The 15423-nt window shown below is 32.3% G+C and overlaps 3 protein-coding genes across 3 annotated transcripts; 1 reads left to right on the top strand and 2 right to left on the bottom strand.

The window, feature by feature from the left end:
* Positions 1-5002: 5002 nt before the first annotated feature.
* LOC133290323 (uncharacterized) lies at positions 5003-6928 on the top strand. The gene is made up of 5 exons (XM_061488407.1): positions 5003-5503; positions 5715-5933; positions 6181-6279; positions 6423-6512; positions 6621-6928. Exons 1-5 carry the CDS (start codon positions 5003-5005, stop codon positions 6846-6848), a joined length of 1137 nt encoding a protein of 378 aa, XP_061344391.1. The 3' UTR covers positions 6849-6928.
* A 727-nt stretch (positions 6929-7655) lies between these two features.
* LOC133290321 (uncharacterized) lies at positions 7656-9134 on the bottom strand. Its single transcript, XM_061488406.1, has 3 exons — positions 9046-9134; positions 8155-8299; positions 7656-7744 (listed from the first exon to the last, which is right to left on the bottom strand). The coding sequence occupies exons 1-3, from the start codon at positions 9046-9048 to the stop codon at positions 7698-7700; spliced, it is 195 nt and encodes a 64-aa protein (XP_061344390.1). The 5' UTR covers positions 9049-9134; the 3' UTR covers positions 7656-7697.
* A 2103-nt stretch (positions 9135-11237) lies between these two features.
* LOC133290312 (CASP-like protein 2B1) lies at positions 11238-13966 on the bottom strand. The gene is made up of 3 exons (XM_061488394.1): positions 13080-13966; positions 12854-12986; positions 11238-11665 (listed from the first exon to the last, which is right to left on the bottom strand). Exons 1-3 carry the CDS (start codon positions 13301-13303, stop codon positions 11417-11419), a joined length of 606 nt encoding a protein of 201 aa, XP_061344378.1. The 5' UTR covers positions 13304-13966; the 3' UTR covers positions 11238-11416.
* Positions 13967-15423: the final 1457 nt, after the last annotated feature.

Here is a 15423-nt window from a genome sequence, read left to right as displayed (position 1 = left end):
GTACCCGGTGTTTTTTATTTTTTATACAAGAAAATATAAGTTATGTTAATTTAAATTACATATGTTATTTTAGAATAGAGACAGACACAGAAAAATAAAAATTATGAGAGAGAGAAAGTTTGTGATTTTTTTTTAATTTAAAATTTAAATAAAAAAAAATTTGTGTCTGTCTCTCTTAAAAGAAAAAAATATTATGTCATTTAAAATGACAAACATTTTTCCCGTTATTTATATTTAAATTTGACATGTGTATCTTTTTATTTCACGTAATTATTTGCTAAAATACTGTTTGACAAAATTCACTTTTTAAATAATTGTTATTGGATTTAATGGTGTTGATGTGCTATGCTTTTAAAATTTTAAAAATTGTTAAAAAAAGTGTCACGTATGTTAAGTGTGATTTATGAGATTATTTTACATTTAAAAATAATTTATAAGAGAGAGGTTATATCCATAACTTTTTTTACCTTACAATTGTTTTTATTATTATTAGATCAAAATTACTATTAGATAATTTTTAAAAAATAAAAATAAAAATTTCCTAAGAACTTATTTGATGGTCAGGATAAAAATGAAATTATAGGATAGAATAATGAGGAGGATATTCTTACTACCAAAATTTTCTACTACCAACTTACTACTTATCTAATCACCATTAGATTAACATTTTCTCTCTCTTTAAAATTTTTTTAACATTCTCTCTCTTTGATCCAATGGTGATGTGATGGGTAGTAAATTAATAGTAAAAAATTTTAGTAGTTAGAATATCTTCACTCTAGAATAATATATCCCTACTCTAATTACGATAAACTTATGCTGTTAGTTTATTGCACTCAGCAAAATAAAATATCCTAAAAGGGTTATAAATGAAATCTTGGCACACATGTGTAACCCCCTAATAATAATATATAAATCAATCATAATTTATTACATATAACACTCCAAAATATATAATTCAAACACTTCAAAATATATAAGTTAATCATAAATTATTATAAACAACACTCCAAAAACATATAAATCAATCACAAACTATTACAAACAATGCTTCAAAAATATATAAATCAGTCATAGATTATTACCAATAACACTCCAAAAATATATAAATCAATCATAAACAAAATTTTAAAACATTTCACATAGAAATATTTTTTTTAATGATTATTAGGTAAATAATATTTTACTATTATCATGTTAATTTTTACCATTGGCATATTTTTCTTATAATAAGAGGCTACATGAACTATTAGTCATTACTTAAAAATTGAAAAAAATTAATGAGTGAAGAGTCGTGAAAAAATTTAGAGAAAACTCCATTGAAGGACAAGGAGATAAAAAAAATAAAGAAACTAAGAGTGAGGAGGTTTGATAATAAGGAAATATAAAGGTGAATACTAAGGTTCCGATAACTTTTTTCTTTATTGCAAAATATAAATTACATAGAAGCGTTAATTTGTTATTTCTTTTCTTTTCCTCTTCTTCCCCAAATCGGCCCAATAAGATGCCGCATTCCAATTTATTTTTTATGTTACTTATTTCGACAATTTATATAATTATGGCAAGATCATCTTATATCTTTATAAGAACAATAAGTATTACATCAATTCTTAAATATTGATTTTCGTGCATCTAACAATTAAGATTTATTAGGTTCCACTCACTAATTAATTTTTAATTTCTGATAAATCTCAACTGTTAGATGCACAAAATTCAACAGTTCAGATTTGATGTATGATTTATCATTCTTACATCAGCGTAAGTTGATCCTATCTCTGCCTAATTTATATTTCGATAATTTATATTATAGCAATTTATACTTCAGTAATTTATTTTTCTGGAATTTATATTGTTTCATATTATAATTATACATACACATATATATATATACTAATTTATATTTTAGTAAATTTATTTTACAATTTTTAATTACCGTATATATGCAGAGTAATATATATATATATATATATATATATATATATATAATATGTCATATATGTGATGAATATCGTAGATGAGTTTATTTAATTGTTCATTTTTATTCTTGTATATTCATTATATTAATATGATATGTCTTTAATTTTTAAGTGAATTATCATAGTAAATCTGACTTTATTTCTTATGTGGGAGTAACTAATATCTCAGCAAGTTAGATTATGTATATGAATATATTAAAAGATTTTTGGGAGAGGTTATATTTACTACAAGGATCATGATGTGTTTGTTGGATTCATGTAGTTATTTTAATTTACATAGTATGGATTTGTTTGTTGGATATGATGAAATATATGTTATTTAGTTTGAGCATTTTGCTTTTAAAAGTGACTTAAATGCAGATTGTGATAAGTTTTGTTGTGATTCATGATTCTGTTTGGACATTGAAATTGTGGTTTTTGGTTTAGCAATAGAATTTAGTATTTTGTGAAGTTGATTCATGATTCTGTTTGAAAGTTAAAAATTAACAGGTTAACGGGCTAGGCCAGACCATTTGTTTTTTTATAAACGAGTCAAGTCAGGCTAACAGTTAGACTCATACTAGGCTTGAGCTAGGCTAAATTGAAATTTTTTGGCATAGGTTTAGGCTTTTCGGAGCAAAGCCTGGTCCAGCCCAGCCCACTTTCACCCATACTTATCCGGTTATCTTAACCTATCTGTCCTTATCCTATTATGTACACCAGACGATCCCTAAATCCATATATGAAATGTGCTCACTTCAAATACATGGATAATGAGAGTTAAATATAAATATTCATGGTGCGTGCGAGGTTAATAGCATTTTTTTAAGATTATTGGTCAAAAAAATTATCCAGTTAAAGCTGAGTGGATAAGTTTTTTCAATCCAATGTAGTCAAACACGTCATAAGATGTCATGTTAGCGCCACATAGACAATATTGTCACCATAAAATTTCGTAAGGCCATATCTTTTGATTAGGATATCCAAATCAGGTGATATTTTTTTATTTCACATATCTTTTCGAGATCTATGCAATGACATCTCTTCTAACATATTTTATCCCCTACAAACATAGTTCGAATTTGCAACAATGATACCACAATCACAAGAGCGTTTAAATCCAGAAGCTCCCGAGTTCTTTTCGAACCAACACCATAAGGTGCAACACATGCCATCGATTCACACATTTTATCTATGCGAATGATGACTTATTATGTAAAACTTATTCAACTTGTCAGAAAGTAGGTATCTATATTCCAAATTTTTTAATCATGATAGTGGTTTCCTTTCTATCAACACATACAAGGCAACCACATATAACAATGTTTCCTTCTTACGGAAAGCCCTAAAGTATAGATCTTGTTGCTTAAAAATGATTGGTTCCTTACCAAAAAATAAAATAAAAATGATTGGTTCAAAGGCTAACCATGGAAAAACTAGGCCAAGAAATTGATGGCACGTGTTGCAGCTCACAGTGTTGGTTCAGAAAGAACTCATGAGCTATGAGTTTAAATACTATTGTGATTGTGGAACTATTGTTGCAAACTCAAACTATGCTTATGGGAGATAAAATATGCCAAATATGGTGTTATTGCGTAGATATCGAAAAATTATGTGAAATCAAAATAAAATCACCTAATTTTGATACTTTGAGCCAAAAAGTATAGCCCTTCGAAGTTTTACTATCACGAAAGTGTCTACTTGGAACTAAGGTGGTGTTTGGTTGCGGAGTTTTTTGGATTACCCTATGCAAATGAATCAAGGATTATGGGAAGCATGCGTTTGGTTGAAGGAGATCTTGCTCAATGCCCAGGGAAACACAATGCATATCATTCCACCGATTTTCCCATTTAGCTATGCATAGGCACTGTTTGAAAAGCAAATGAGGGGGTGGTTTTTTTGAAGAAACCCATCTATGTCACATGGGCCCACAACATATCATCCCAAATATACCCTCTGATACCCTCTGGTAAGTCTTCATTCGCTCGCACTGCAAGTTCTGTTTTTAATTCAATGAAAGGCAAGATACCTTTTAAATGTTATGCTGTTTCTGGTGGTTGGTCTAAGTTTGGAAGAGTCAATGAGATTGAGAGGATTATGGAGGAAATGGAAGCTGATGCCTTTCGTCCTGATTGCACGATTGAGTGTATGTTACTACATACAATGCTGTAAGCAAAGGATGCTTACAAGATACTGATTATGCGTCTTTCTAAGTTTGGAAAATGTGGAACATTGTTAAGATTAAACTTTTAGGTAAAGGATATTTATATTATATTTCTCTAGCAACTTCTTTAATTTTTATATTAGAGGGGTTGGTAAAAAAAATAAACTAAAGGTAAACGTTGATTCAAAAAATTTTAAAAACAGGAATATTTTCGTAATTGTCACTTATTTTTCCATGTATATTTTACCTCAAACCAAACATAGACTTTATAAATCTTACTTAATTTGCCTAGTAAATTTTTTTCCAACCAAACAACTTTTTTTACATTTTCCTACTAAACTCACTTTCCAACTATTTTCCTAGTATTCAAAAAATTTCTCATCAACCAAACCCCCCTTAATATGATATCAGTCCTATCACGATCAGTGATGAGAATAGTTTTGTAAGGTTTCATAATATATTTAACTGTATTAGTTTTTGACCGATTAATTCTTCTGCCCAATAATTTTAGAAGGGTGTTTAGCCGTGCGTGCAAATGTATACGCGAGAGAAAACAAGTCGAATGATGAACAGTACCGCACTGCCTGTGGTCATCACTTCTAAGTTCTAACTGATTGATTGGTATATTTTTTTAATAATAGGAAGCAAATGGAATCAAACCAGAGCCCGCGCCCAGTACGTGAAAATTTGAATTAGTACAGCGGCAAAAGACACATTCTTAATCATCCGCCACGTGTCCTCAACACAACATCCTAATACCTTCAAAAAAGAAAAACCTCCTTCTACTACCTTAGCTCAAACCCCCCCCCCCCCCCCCCCCCCCCCCTCTCTCTCTGTCACTGTGTGTGTGTGTGTGTCTCAGCAAGTACCTCATTCTCATTCTGCAATGGCGTTTTCTATGAAGCCCTCTTCAAGGTACAGTTCCTACGACTCTCGCTCCTCAACTTCCTCTCAATTAACTGACCCTTCTTCATCCTATGAGTTGAAACACCCCAAATCCTCATCCTCTCGTGCACTGGTCAAGGCTAAACCCACCACCAAGGTGGACCCAAGCTTGACCACAATGGTAAAGAAGTTCATGGAGAAGAAACCCAAGTCAGGGAACCACAGCACAAAGCTGATTATTCCCTCGGATTTCATTGCCCAAGATTTGAAGAAGGATGCCAAGAGGGTCACCGGTTTCTCGGCGCTGCAGAAGAAGCTCTTCGGAAAGGGTACGGCGTCGTCTCAGAAGAAAGATACGGTGAAGGCCTTGACGGAGGTGAAGGTGAACACCAGGACACTGGCCATGGTGCTTAGGAGCGAGAGGGAGCTTCTCAACATCAACAAGGAGCATGAGGTGGAAATTTCTCAGCTTAAACTCATGCTTGATGAAAAGAATAAAGAGGTAAGTGTTTTTTTCTTGCATTCGTGTTGTTTTGTGATCTGATTTTCTTGGGGAATGATAAATAGCATGCATTTCAATTCTGGGTCTTTGAATTTTGTATTAATTAATGTCTACTTGTAATCAAGTTTAAAACTTGATTGAATTTTCAGCTCTTATGCCCCGGAATATTCCGTTGTTGCAGTTTTGAACCTTGCTTTTGTTGAATTTGCAGGTGGAGAAGCTGAAGGATTTGTGCTTGAAGCAAAGAGAAGAAATCAAGTCATTGAAGAGTGCAGTACTGTTCCCTGATGTCATGAATTCTCAGCTTCAAGAACTTGTAGAGAAACAAGGTTCAGAACTAAAGCAGGCAAAACTGGTCATTCCATCTCTACAGCAACAGGTTTCTTCTCTCACTGGTCAGCTTCAAAGCCTTGCAGAGGATCTTGCTGAGGTATAGCTTACATCCTTTTATTGCAACATTTCATTGTCATTATTTGTCAAGCAAAGGCTACTCATTGAAATTCCTTTCTTTTTTGGGGATGATCTCTCAACCTGCATACAATGAGTCGAGATAAACATATTGCAACTATTTATATGTTTTTGCATAGAAACTTTCTAAAATTGAATCTTCTTTTTCAGCTTTTGGTAGTAGGATATTTATTGCTTTTTCATTTGTTTATACTTCATTTGCTTGATAGGTCAAAGCCGATAAGTATTCAGCAAAAGCAGGTCTCCAAGGTTATGGAAGTTCTCCAAGGACACCAACACATGCCGGGGAAGATGCTTCTAATTCTTGGGTATGCTTGCAATTAGAATATAATTGAAAATGTAATTATATAATGGATTTTAGGTCACGGAAACCAATCCAAATACCATAAGCAATTCTATTATCTTTGAACCTCATAAATATTTTGGTTTATCCGCTCAACAATTTATGCAGGAATTCAGCTCTGAGGACCTTTCCGATGACCTATTACTCAAAGATCTAAATCCATGCTTAACACCCTACAATGCCAAGTCAAGATCCAGGGTAACTAAACCTCTCAAGCATTGTACTGTAAAAGTATTGAAATAGTGCCTCCTCTTTCCCTTGTCTTTCTGAAACAAGTTTCTTATCAAATAACTTCATTTCCTGCAGGAATTTGAGGGTCTGGCCTCTGGCTCTCTGCATGATGAAAGCTTATCTGGGGATGATGCTAAAGTATATCCTGAGATGGATGATTTTAGCTCTTATGGACGGAAGTTTTCCAAAAGTTCTGACTGTTCCCGAAACTACAGCAACAGAAGCGTCACAACCAAAGCAAGTCGAAGATCTGATGAGAGCAAATCAGCATATGAAGGTAGAATGAACCGTAAAATTGCCTAAGTAACCATATCCTGTTCCTTGTTGAGATTTCTTATCTCTTTCCCTGTTGCCATCTTTCAGTTTTGTTAGTATACTATATGTCTGTTTCAGAAGTTGGAAATTGTCTCTTAAAACATGTAAGATTAAATTATTACTCGTTGTATATGGTTGACATGAGCAATGAATAAGGTCTCCTCCACATCGATGAGTCCCTCACTATATTGCTTGAAAATTCGATATAAACTACAAACCCATAAGTCTTGTACTTGCAAAAAGAATAAACACCCTAAACGTCCAGAAATATTTGGATACACTTGAATCGCATGCTTTTACCATCTTTGAAAATGGAGCATTGGGTCTAATTGACAATTTTCTGTGATACTGGTCTTGCGTCTAACAATTTTGCTGCAACAAACAAAAATAAATTCTTGGACCATATTTATGGATGCTCCCGCTATATTATCAGAACATGTCCACGCCAAACAATACTCTCCCCTATTTGGGCATTCGCATTTTCCGTTATTCATAATACCACAAAGTACTAGTTTAATTAATTAGAATATGATATTATCTTTGCCCACAAATACAGATCAAGATTTTGACACCATTATGTATGGCCTTTATGATTTTGACCATTTGGAATTGTTATCCTAAGAAGTATTTCGTTTTAATATGTCTACTACTTCAAATTATGATTTAGGAATAAAAGATTCGCTTTCGCTTGTTTTGCATAGTAGATTAGAGAAAAAGAGAGAATACACTTTAAGAAATGGAACATTCATTTATTAGCAAATCACAGTTGTTCTCATTTCACTCTTGATGAACACACCTATTTGTTATACATAACATTTCATAAACATTCCTCCTTCCTTATGCCATCCCACGACTTGTAGCGGTCCTAATGATCTGAAACAGAGCTGTGAACCAAAAAAATGAGTCAACCTTCTTTTTTACTGAAAAAGTAAGTCTGGGCAAACAATAAATTTTTACACAATACACTATTTACTTAAACTAATCTCATTTGCAAATAACTTGTTGGAATCCATTGGAGAGAAGGTACATTTTCAGAACTTAAATATCCAATCCTGATAAGCTTAAGTAGTTCAATATATTTGGTATATGAACAAAAGATGCAGTGCATAACAAGGTATATAAATAAGTTAGTAGACTAATAACCTGTTTTCAGCTCATATTCTGAATATAAGTTAATTGAAAATTGTAAGAATGATGTAGTATGAATAAATCTTTGATCAAATGTTCGAATATTGATTAATTGAAAGAAAAAAAAGTACGAGAAAGATGTAGTCAAGAAAGTAAAAGAACATACATGATCCAACAACTACAAAGACGAAGAACCCAAGAACAATTGGGCCAACAGGGTAGGCATTTCCTTTCTTGTTTTCAGATCCTCTCTTTGCAATGTTCCTTTGAAACCTCGCGACTTTCCTGTCTGCTAGGCGCCTTGAAGTAGTCTGAAATCGAAATTTTACATAAAATTAAAAAAATCTGAAAGGAAATAAAAAATCATACAACATAAGATCGTAACATAACAATATCGTAAAAAATCATAAAAACAAAATTTTTTTTGGACCGCAACAATAATAGCAGCAAAGGTCGCAACCACAATTGGACCGCAACAATAATATCATTTTTTAGCAGACGCCTACTGCATTGTAAATGTAATTGTGGAATCACATTTTCTTCTACAATTTTTTTTTTTTATAATTACAACGAAAGCAATTTAAATCTAAAATTTAAATCCAGGCTTCTTTGTGAATAGAATATTAACACAATTATAATAATAAGAAATTATGCTGGTAAGCTAAGATTTTTTTTTCCTCGGGATTTTCCCCCAGCATTGAAACAAAGCAGCTACAAGAAAATTCATGAATAATGTGTTTCCACGAAGGACTCAAGAAAATTGGTTTTCAAACGAGTCTGCACTACAGTGGTTCATCAGCTCAGCGGAGAGAAGAAATCCCAAAATCTTGTTTTTTAACAATTAAAAATAAAAGAGAAATAAATAATAGAAAAGGGTGATTCTCTAGGAAGCAGTGAGATAAATCATGCGATTTCAGTGACAATCAACAAAAACAAATAATAGATATATCGCAGCATCATCATCACAAAAGCTATATATAATTGATCAAAAACAAAAAAGGAGAATCAAATGTAAAATCGACCAAAGTTAAAATAAAAGGGATGATGGAAACTTTACCATAGTAGTGAGCAGATTAGAAACCAAACAACCCTTTGGATAGAGGAATGCAGTTTAAAAACCCAAAACTGATTATTATTTATATTGCAGTAAAACAATTATAAAAAGAAAAACATAAAATATGAAACTCAGAAGACGGCGTATGGGTATGGTTGCTTTTCGCATGTTAATGTTGTTACATGTCACCTCGTCAAGGTGACTCGTGGAGTCTACCTACCCTTTTCTCTTTTTGTACATTTTTTTATTATTTTGGAAAATATAAGAAACCAGTTTGATACCTCTTACGTTACACCTCACATTAAATCCATAAATACAACTACACATGTTTCAATGGAAGATTTTATTACCAAAGGATGCGTTGCAATCGGGAATTCAATACAAAACATAAGTTGACATTAATGCAAAGGTCAACGTCAACTTCAAAACGGATTAAAAAAAGGGAAAAATTGACCAAAGTCTACGTGCTTTGCTTCAAAATCACTATACGTCATTGTGATTTTTTCTATCACATATGTCCTTGTGGTTTGTAAAAGGATATGTTTTTTTATTACATATGCCTCTTGATTTTTTAATTTTTTACAAAGCACAGGAGCATATGTGATAGAAAAAAAACACAGGGACATAGGTGATTCTGAAGCAAACCAGTGGAGCATTGGTGAACTTTTCCCTTGAAAAAATAATAAATGAGAAAAAATATAAAACAAAAATGAATAAGATATAAATACAAAACCATAAAAGGAATTATAGTAAAAACAAATTAATCATCAATAGTGGTAAGTAATTTACGCAAAAGATTGACTGATTTATAAATCATCTACTTTTTATATTTAGTGTGTATTTCATAATAATAAAAAAGGAAAAAATGTCAATTTTTAAAAGTTAGATTGATTATTAAATCAGCGAAGGTATTCGTCCACTGTTCGTTGGTCTAATGGTGGACAGTGGACTCAAGTTGATGATAATTTAATATATATGTTTTATTTTATATAATAAATTAAATAATAAACTAAGATCCATAAAGTAATGTACATTCAAATAAATTATTAGGAGAACATATTCAAGTTCAACCTTAAGCATAAAAATTACACTTAAAAATAAATTCAAACTTCACATAGTATTTAAGATGTTGTTGAGCCCTTAAAAGAATTTTTTTTTAATTCAAAACGGCATTGTATAAACCAATTTCCAATTTTTTTTTATTTTTAAAATGATTTCACATGTTTTCACTTGACCGTTTCTAGATCGAAATTCCAAATTTTTAAATAAAACGATTATAAATATACAAAGGTAATATTTTCTAAATTGCCTAAATTCCTTATCACCATTATAGTCTTAATCACTAAACAAAAACAATACTTGAGAAGTTTACCAAAAATAAAATAAAATATGTCTGTTTACTTTAAATAATTTTAAAAAGTAACTAATATATATATATATATATATATATATTATAATATAGAAGCATATTTTCTCTTGCAACAAGAGATAATTGTCTTCTGTTAAAGATATACAAACATTACGACTCCTCGTATAGGAAAAAAAAAAAAAGAATAAAATTAAGTGGGTTCCACATTTTTTGAAGCAGATAGAAAATTTTATTATATCCATGATACTTATGTTTCCCTTGTAAAATTCAGTCACGAATATATTGACATATAAAAGTCACCATCAACCCAAATCGCTTGTAACGACCTTATTTTAAGGCAAATCACACACAGTAAATATGCTTCCTATTAGTGGCGACAATTTCTTACCTTCGGGAGTTCTAAAGTTTTGTAGCAACATAATTTTCTTTTAAAAAAAAGCTGTGCAAAGTGCAAAATCAAACACATCAAATTGTTTAAAAACATCAGTTATAATATTAAAGGTAGTAACTAAGGACTAAAAGTTTGTCCTTTTAAAAAATGTAAACTATAATCTTTTAACAATTTATAACTATATTAAGGATAATATAAGTTATAATATTAAAGTTGTATTTTTTTTTCACTTTTCACATTAGCAAACACTGTTTGAAGAGAGAATTTTTTTTCTTTCAATTTTAGTATTATAACTATGTACTATCATTAGTACATAATTATAAAATTCTAAAAAGACATAAATTAAGATAAATCATTTCCCTTTCTATTAATAAGAATCATATCTAGCATGCTCAAGTAGCTAAATATATCAAAGAACTTCCAACTTTACTGCCACCAATTATCAAGCACTCGATGTCTAGATCAATAACACAGCCGAATTCTCATATTACCATCATCATTCACTACAACATATACACGAAAAGAGCCTTGTAAATTACATAACTACTATGCTGGACAAGAAACAGTGGGGGTGAGTGGTAGGTTATTAACTCGAATCTATGGTAGTTTCTAAACTACCAACATGCATTTTTGTTCTTGTTACCGCTATACAAACGGAAGAGACTAAAAGCAGAAATACAAGACAAGACCACCATGCTAAGGCTAACCACAATAGCACTAGCAATCCCTTCTCCCACCTGGTTGCAGAATTTCCCATACATGTTGCATATCTTCATCCATTGCAGTTCTTGCTGTCCCAGCTTTGCAAACACAGCAGATTGCCCTGCAGCTGCCACTGCAGCCAATGTTATATATGCCATTACCTGCATAAATAGAAAAGTTATGTCTTTAGTGTTATTACTGTGTTTGTGTAGTACTTGTTTTAACTTATCAGCCGTGGATTATTAAAAAAAGAAAAGAAAAGAATTGTTCTTTAGGATCAGGATCCATTCCTATGAGATTGATCTCGTAAAGAATCAATTCAACCCAAAAACTTAAGCGGGTGGGTAAGGGCTTTTTAATGGTTTTATATATCTGAGCACGCCCCCTCACACGAGAGCTCATTGGGCTTGAAGGGTGGACAATGCACAGGCCCACCTACCTGTGCGAACAAAGAAATTTCACTTGAAAAAAAGTGAAGAGCGGCGAGGATCGAACCCAGGACACGAGGCTCTGATACTATGTAAAGAACCAATTCAACCCAAAAGCTTAAGCTGGTGAGTGAGGGCTTTTTAATGGTTTTATATATCTCAACAGATCTATTAAAGAAATAAAACGAATATAAAAACCTTTCTTCAATAAAGGTGTAGCACATGTTGAAAGAAAAGACCATATCTACCACACCCACTGTCTTAAAATTGCTTTTGTCATTCCAAACCACAAATTAAAAACTTCAACAACCAGCAGGCATTTGTGATCCCCAACCATGGGGTTAAGTATGCCTTGGATGAATGATCCTCACCACTCATAATATCAAACAGGCATAGTTCCCTAACAGGTGAAGAGGTCCCACAGTACCAGTTACCCTTGCTTGACGTGACAAAATTTGAGAACATTATAGCTTGCTGTACAAATTTGAGCCTCAACTTCAAACCATAATCCAAACCGACCCTACTCTGAGTCTTTGACACAGGGTATGCATGCAAAGGGCCTCTACTACATAACAAAATCAAATGTTTGAATTGAAAGTCAATCAGATGAATCAATTAAACGCCACTCTCTCCTATGAATTTGATTTTGCCTAATTAGTTTGATATGGTTTCACTATTCCATTGATCAATTAGATAGACTGAACAAAAGTAATTGGATGCATTAGTTAAAAATGGTTGACATGAACACCTTAGCAACTAAAGAGAGACACCTGAGCTAGACTTCAAAATTTTGGGCAACTGTCACACAGAAAGCTATCAACAAAATGCTGTGAAATGAGAACGCAGTGAGGAACCAATATTTTGGACATGCTGCAAAAAGAAGAGCAAATAAGCAGTGTGTGTTTTGGTATATAAAGGTACCTGATCACCAGAAAAAATGGCCCAAGCTAAGGGCTTGCTAAAGAGTACTCTTCCTTTGACCATACTCACGATACAGCGCAACACTTGGATTAAGGAGTAGCCAGCAGCTAACCCATTAGCAACTACCAGGAACCTGCAAAATTTTTTGGCCATCAAAATTAGGAGAGCACAACCTGCAATGTTTTTGCAATCGAAAGAAAAAAGATTGGAGAGCAAGAGAGCTTACACTAAAGCCTTCATGTCTGTAAACTTAGCTTTCTTCTGAATGGAGAAAAACTCTTTGACTTGGGAATCAGTCCCCACAAGAACAGCTGCAAGAACTCCCAAACCAAGGATCACACACCTCAACACCAACTCTGTTATCCTAATCCTTCCATCCAATACTTTCAGGTTTGTGCTGTGGTACACTGGGACATTCCCAGGACTAACACCTACACCCAAATAACTCATTTCTTTCCTCTAAAATCAACACTCAGAAACAAGAGAGACAGAACAATATAATAGAAATCCTCAAATACACCAAGAAGTAAAAGCACTTAAGTAGTGAGCACTGAGCACCATGTGTGAACAACAACCTAGAGCTCTCCACTACTTATATAGACACACGTGTAGCACAGTGTGACAAGTGGTCAAAACTTGAGGCTGCTAGGACAGAAAGCAGGTATAGACAAAGGCCCTTCAGCCTTTGCATACATGCAGTCATTAAATGGGTCTGCTATCACCTCTGGTTATGCATTTAAGGACTGATAAATAAAAAGAAAAATATGGTTTTTAGTGCTCCTTTATTGTTTCTAGGAAAAAGTAACAATTTCTTGTCCCTAGAAAGGATCGGATAGCGTGAGGAGTGCCTTAATTCTTGTCATCTAATTAGGACCATGCAGATAAATTTATGATGCCCCATTTCTTTTGCCTAGACCATACACCAAACAGATGGTAGAGGAAGACATGATGCTTAGTTTTTACCATTCCCTTTGGAGTTTGGGGAACGGATTGGTTCTCAACAGAAAACCTTTTAGTTTGGTGGTAAATATGACTGAAAAAGCAGAATAACGGTGAGCTTCTCTTGTTTGGCCTTAGTGTGGAAATTTGTTTGCTGAAAACTTAAGCAAAGAAAAAAGCTGATGGAGGAATCATTAAGGGCATTAAGACTATTGATTATTATTTGGATCTTTTGGTAGGCCAGGTGTGTTTGTGATTGTCGTGTCATCAGTCTCAGAAATAATGAAATAAGCGTTCAGTGTTCACACACCAATATATTGCAAACCATGCCAAGTATAAATGAAGATAAATCAAAGTCCTACATTCCCACTACATATCAACTACTTTGTTCCACTAACCACGGGTCCACAGCACTTGCTAAATTTACCTTTCAAAAATTGTAAGATTGCCTTTACAAATGGAAAGTGAGTTATTTCAAATCCTTCTAATAGAAAATGCACATTTCTCACTCTAAATAAATTTAGAGACTAATATCACTTCCTAAAATTCTATCACTATCTTTTTTTTTTTTTTTCCTTCCTGTTTCACCTACCCCTAATTTCTTCTTTCTCGCTGCAAATTTCTTCCCCACTCTTGGTTAAGTTTGGATTCTCAAAATAATAATGAAAAAGCATGAGACTAGAAACGCAAATATGAAAACAAAATTAATTCAGATTTTTACATTCGTGTCCGCCTATATTGTAAAAATAAATAAATAACTGGCAGAAAAAATTATTCTTGGAGAAGAAATATTTTTGAAATTTTTATCTATGTTATTCTTATTTCAAATAATGCATGCAATAAATGTAATATTATAATTTTTAAATGGGTAAAGGATTTCTCCAGTCAACGGAGATAAGTTATCTCCAGTGAGCCCAAAACGATGTTGTTTTGGGACGAAAATCAATGTACTTTTGTAATTATAATATATTGCAGGATTATATTAGTCATTATCATTATAATTTTTTAATCTTATAATCCCAAAATTTTGAGCTCACTAAAGATAATTTTATCTCCTGTGACTGGAGAAATACTTTTTCCTTTTTAAATTAGTACTAATTATTTAGGAGGATATATAAATTAAATAAGAATTGTAAATTGGTTATAATTAGTTTAGAGAATGTGAATAAGCAACGGAAATATATTAAAAAAATTATTTTAACTTTTTCACAAAGATAAACTTAAACATGAGTAATTCTGAACTCACAATAAAATAAAGAGTATAAATTAATATAATAAAATTTTAATATTTTCACCCATATATATATATATATATGGAAAAAATATTTCTGCTGTTAATGCAGATAAGTTATCTGCATTTATTCCTAAAACGACGTCGTTTTGGTATTAAAATCTTAAAAAATTATAAATATAAAGACTATTATAACCTGAAATAAATTAAAATTACAAAAACACCATGATTTCTGCCCCAAAACAATGTCGTATTGGGCTTACTGCAGATAACTTACCTGCAATAACTGCAGAAAAACAAACCTTATATATATATATATGGATTTGTTTTTTCTAAAGTTACTTTAGATAACTTTATCTAATGTTCATCGAAACGACGTCGTTTTGGGGCGGAAATCATG

This window comes from Gastrolobium bilobum, unplaced genomic scaffold, assembly GCF_033153095.1.
Source record: "Gastrolobium bilobum isolate Gb01-03AN ecotype WA unplaced genomic scaffold, APGP_CSIRO_Gbil_v1 utg1595, whole genome shotgun sequence".
Taxonomy (NCBI): domain Eukaryota; kingdom Viridiplantae; phylum Streptophyta; class Magnoliopsida; order Fabales; family Fabaceae; genus Gastrolobium; species Gastrolobium bilobum.
Note: the sequence above shows the minus strand (reverse complement) of the source record. Positions and strands in the feature narration are given on the sequence as shown.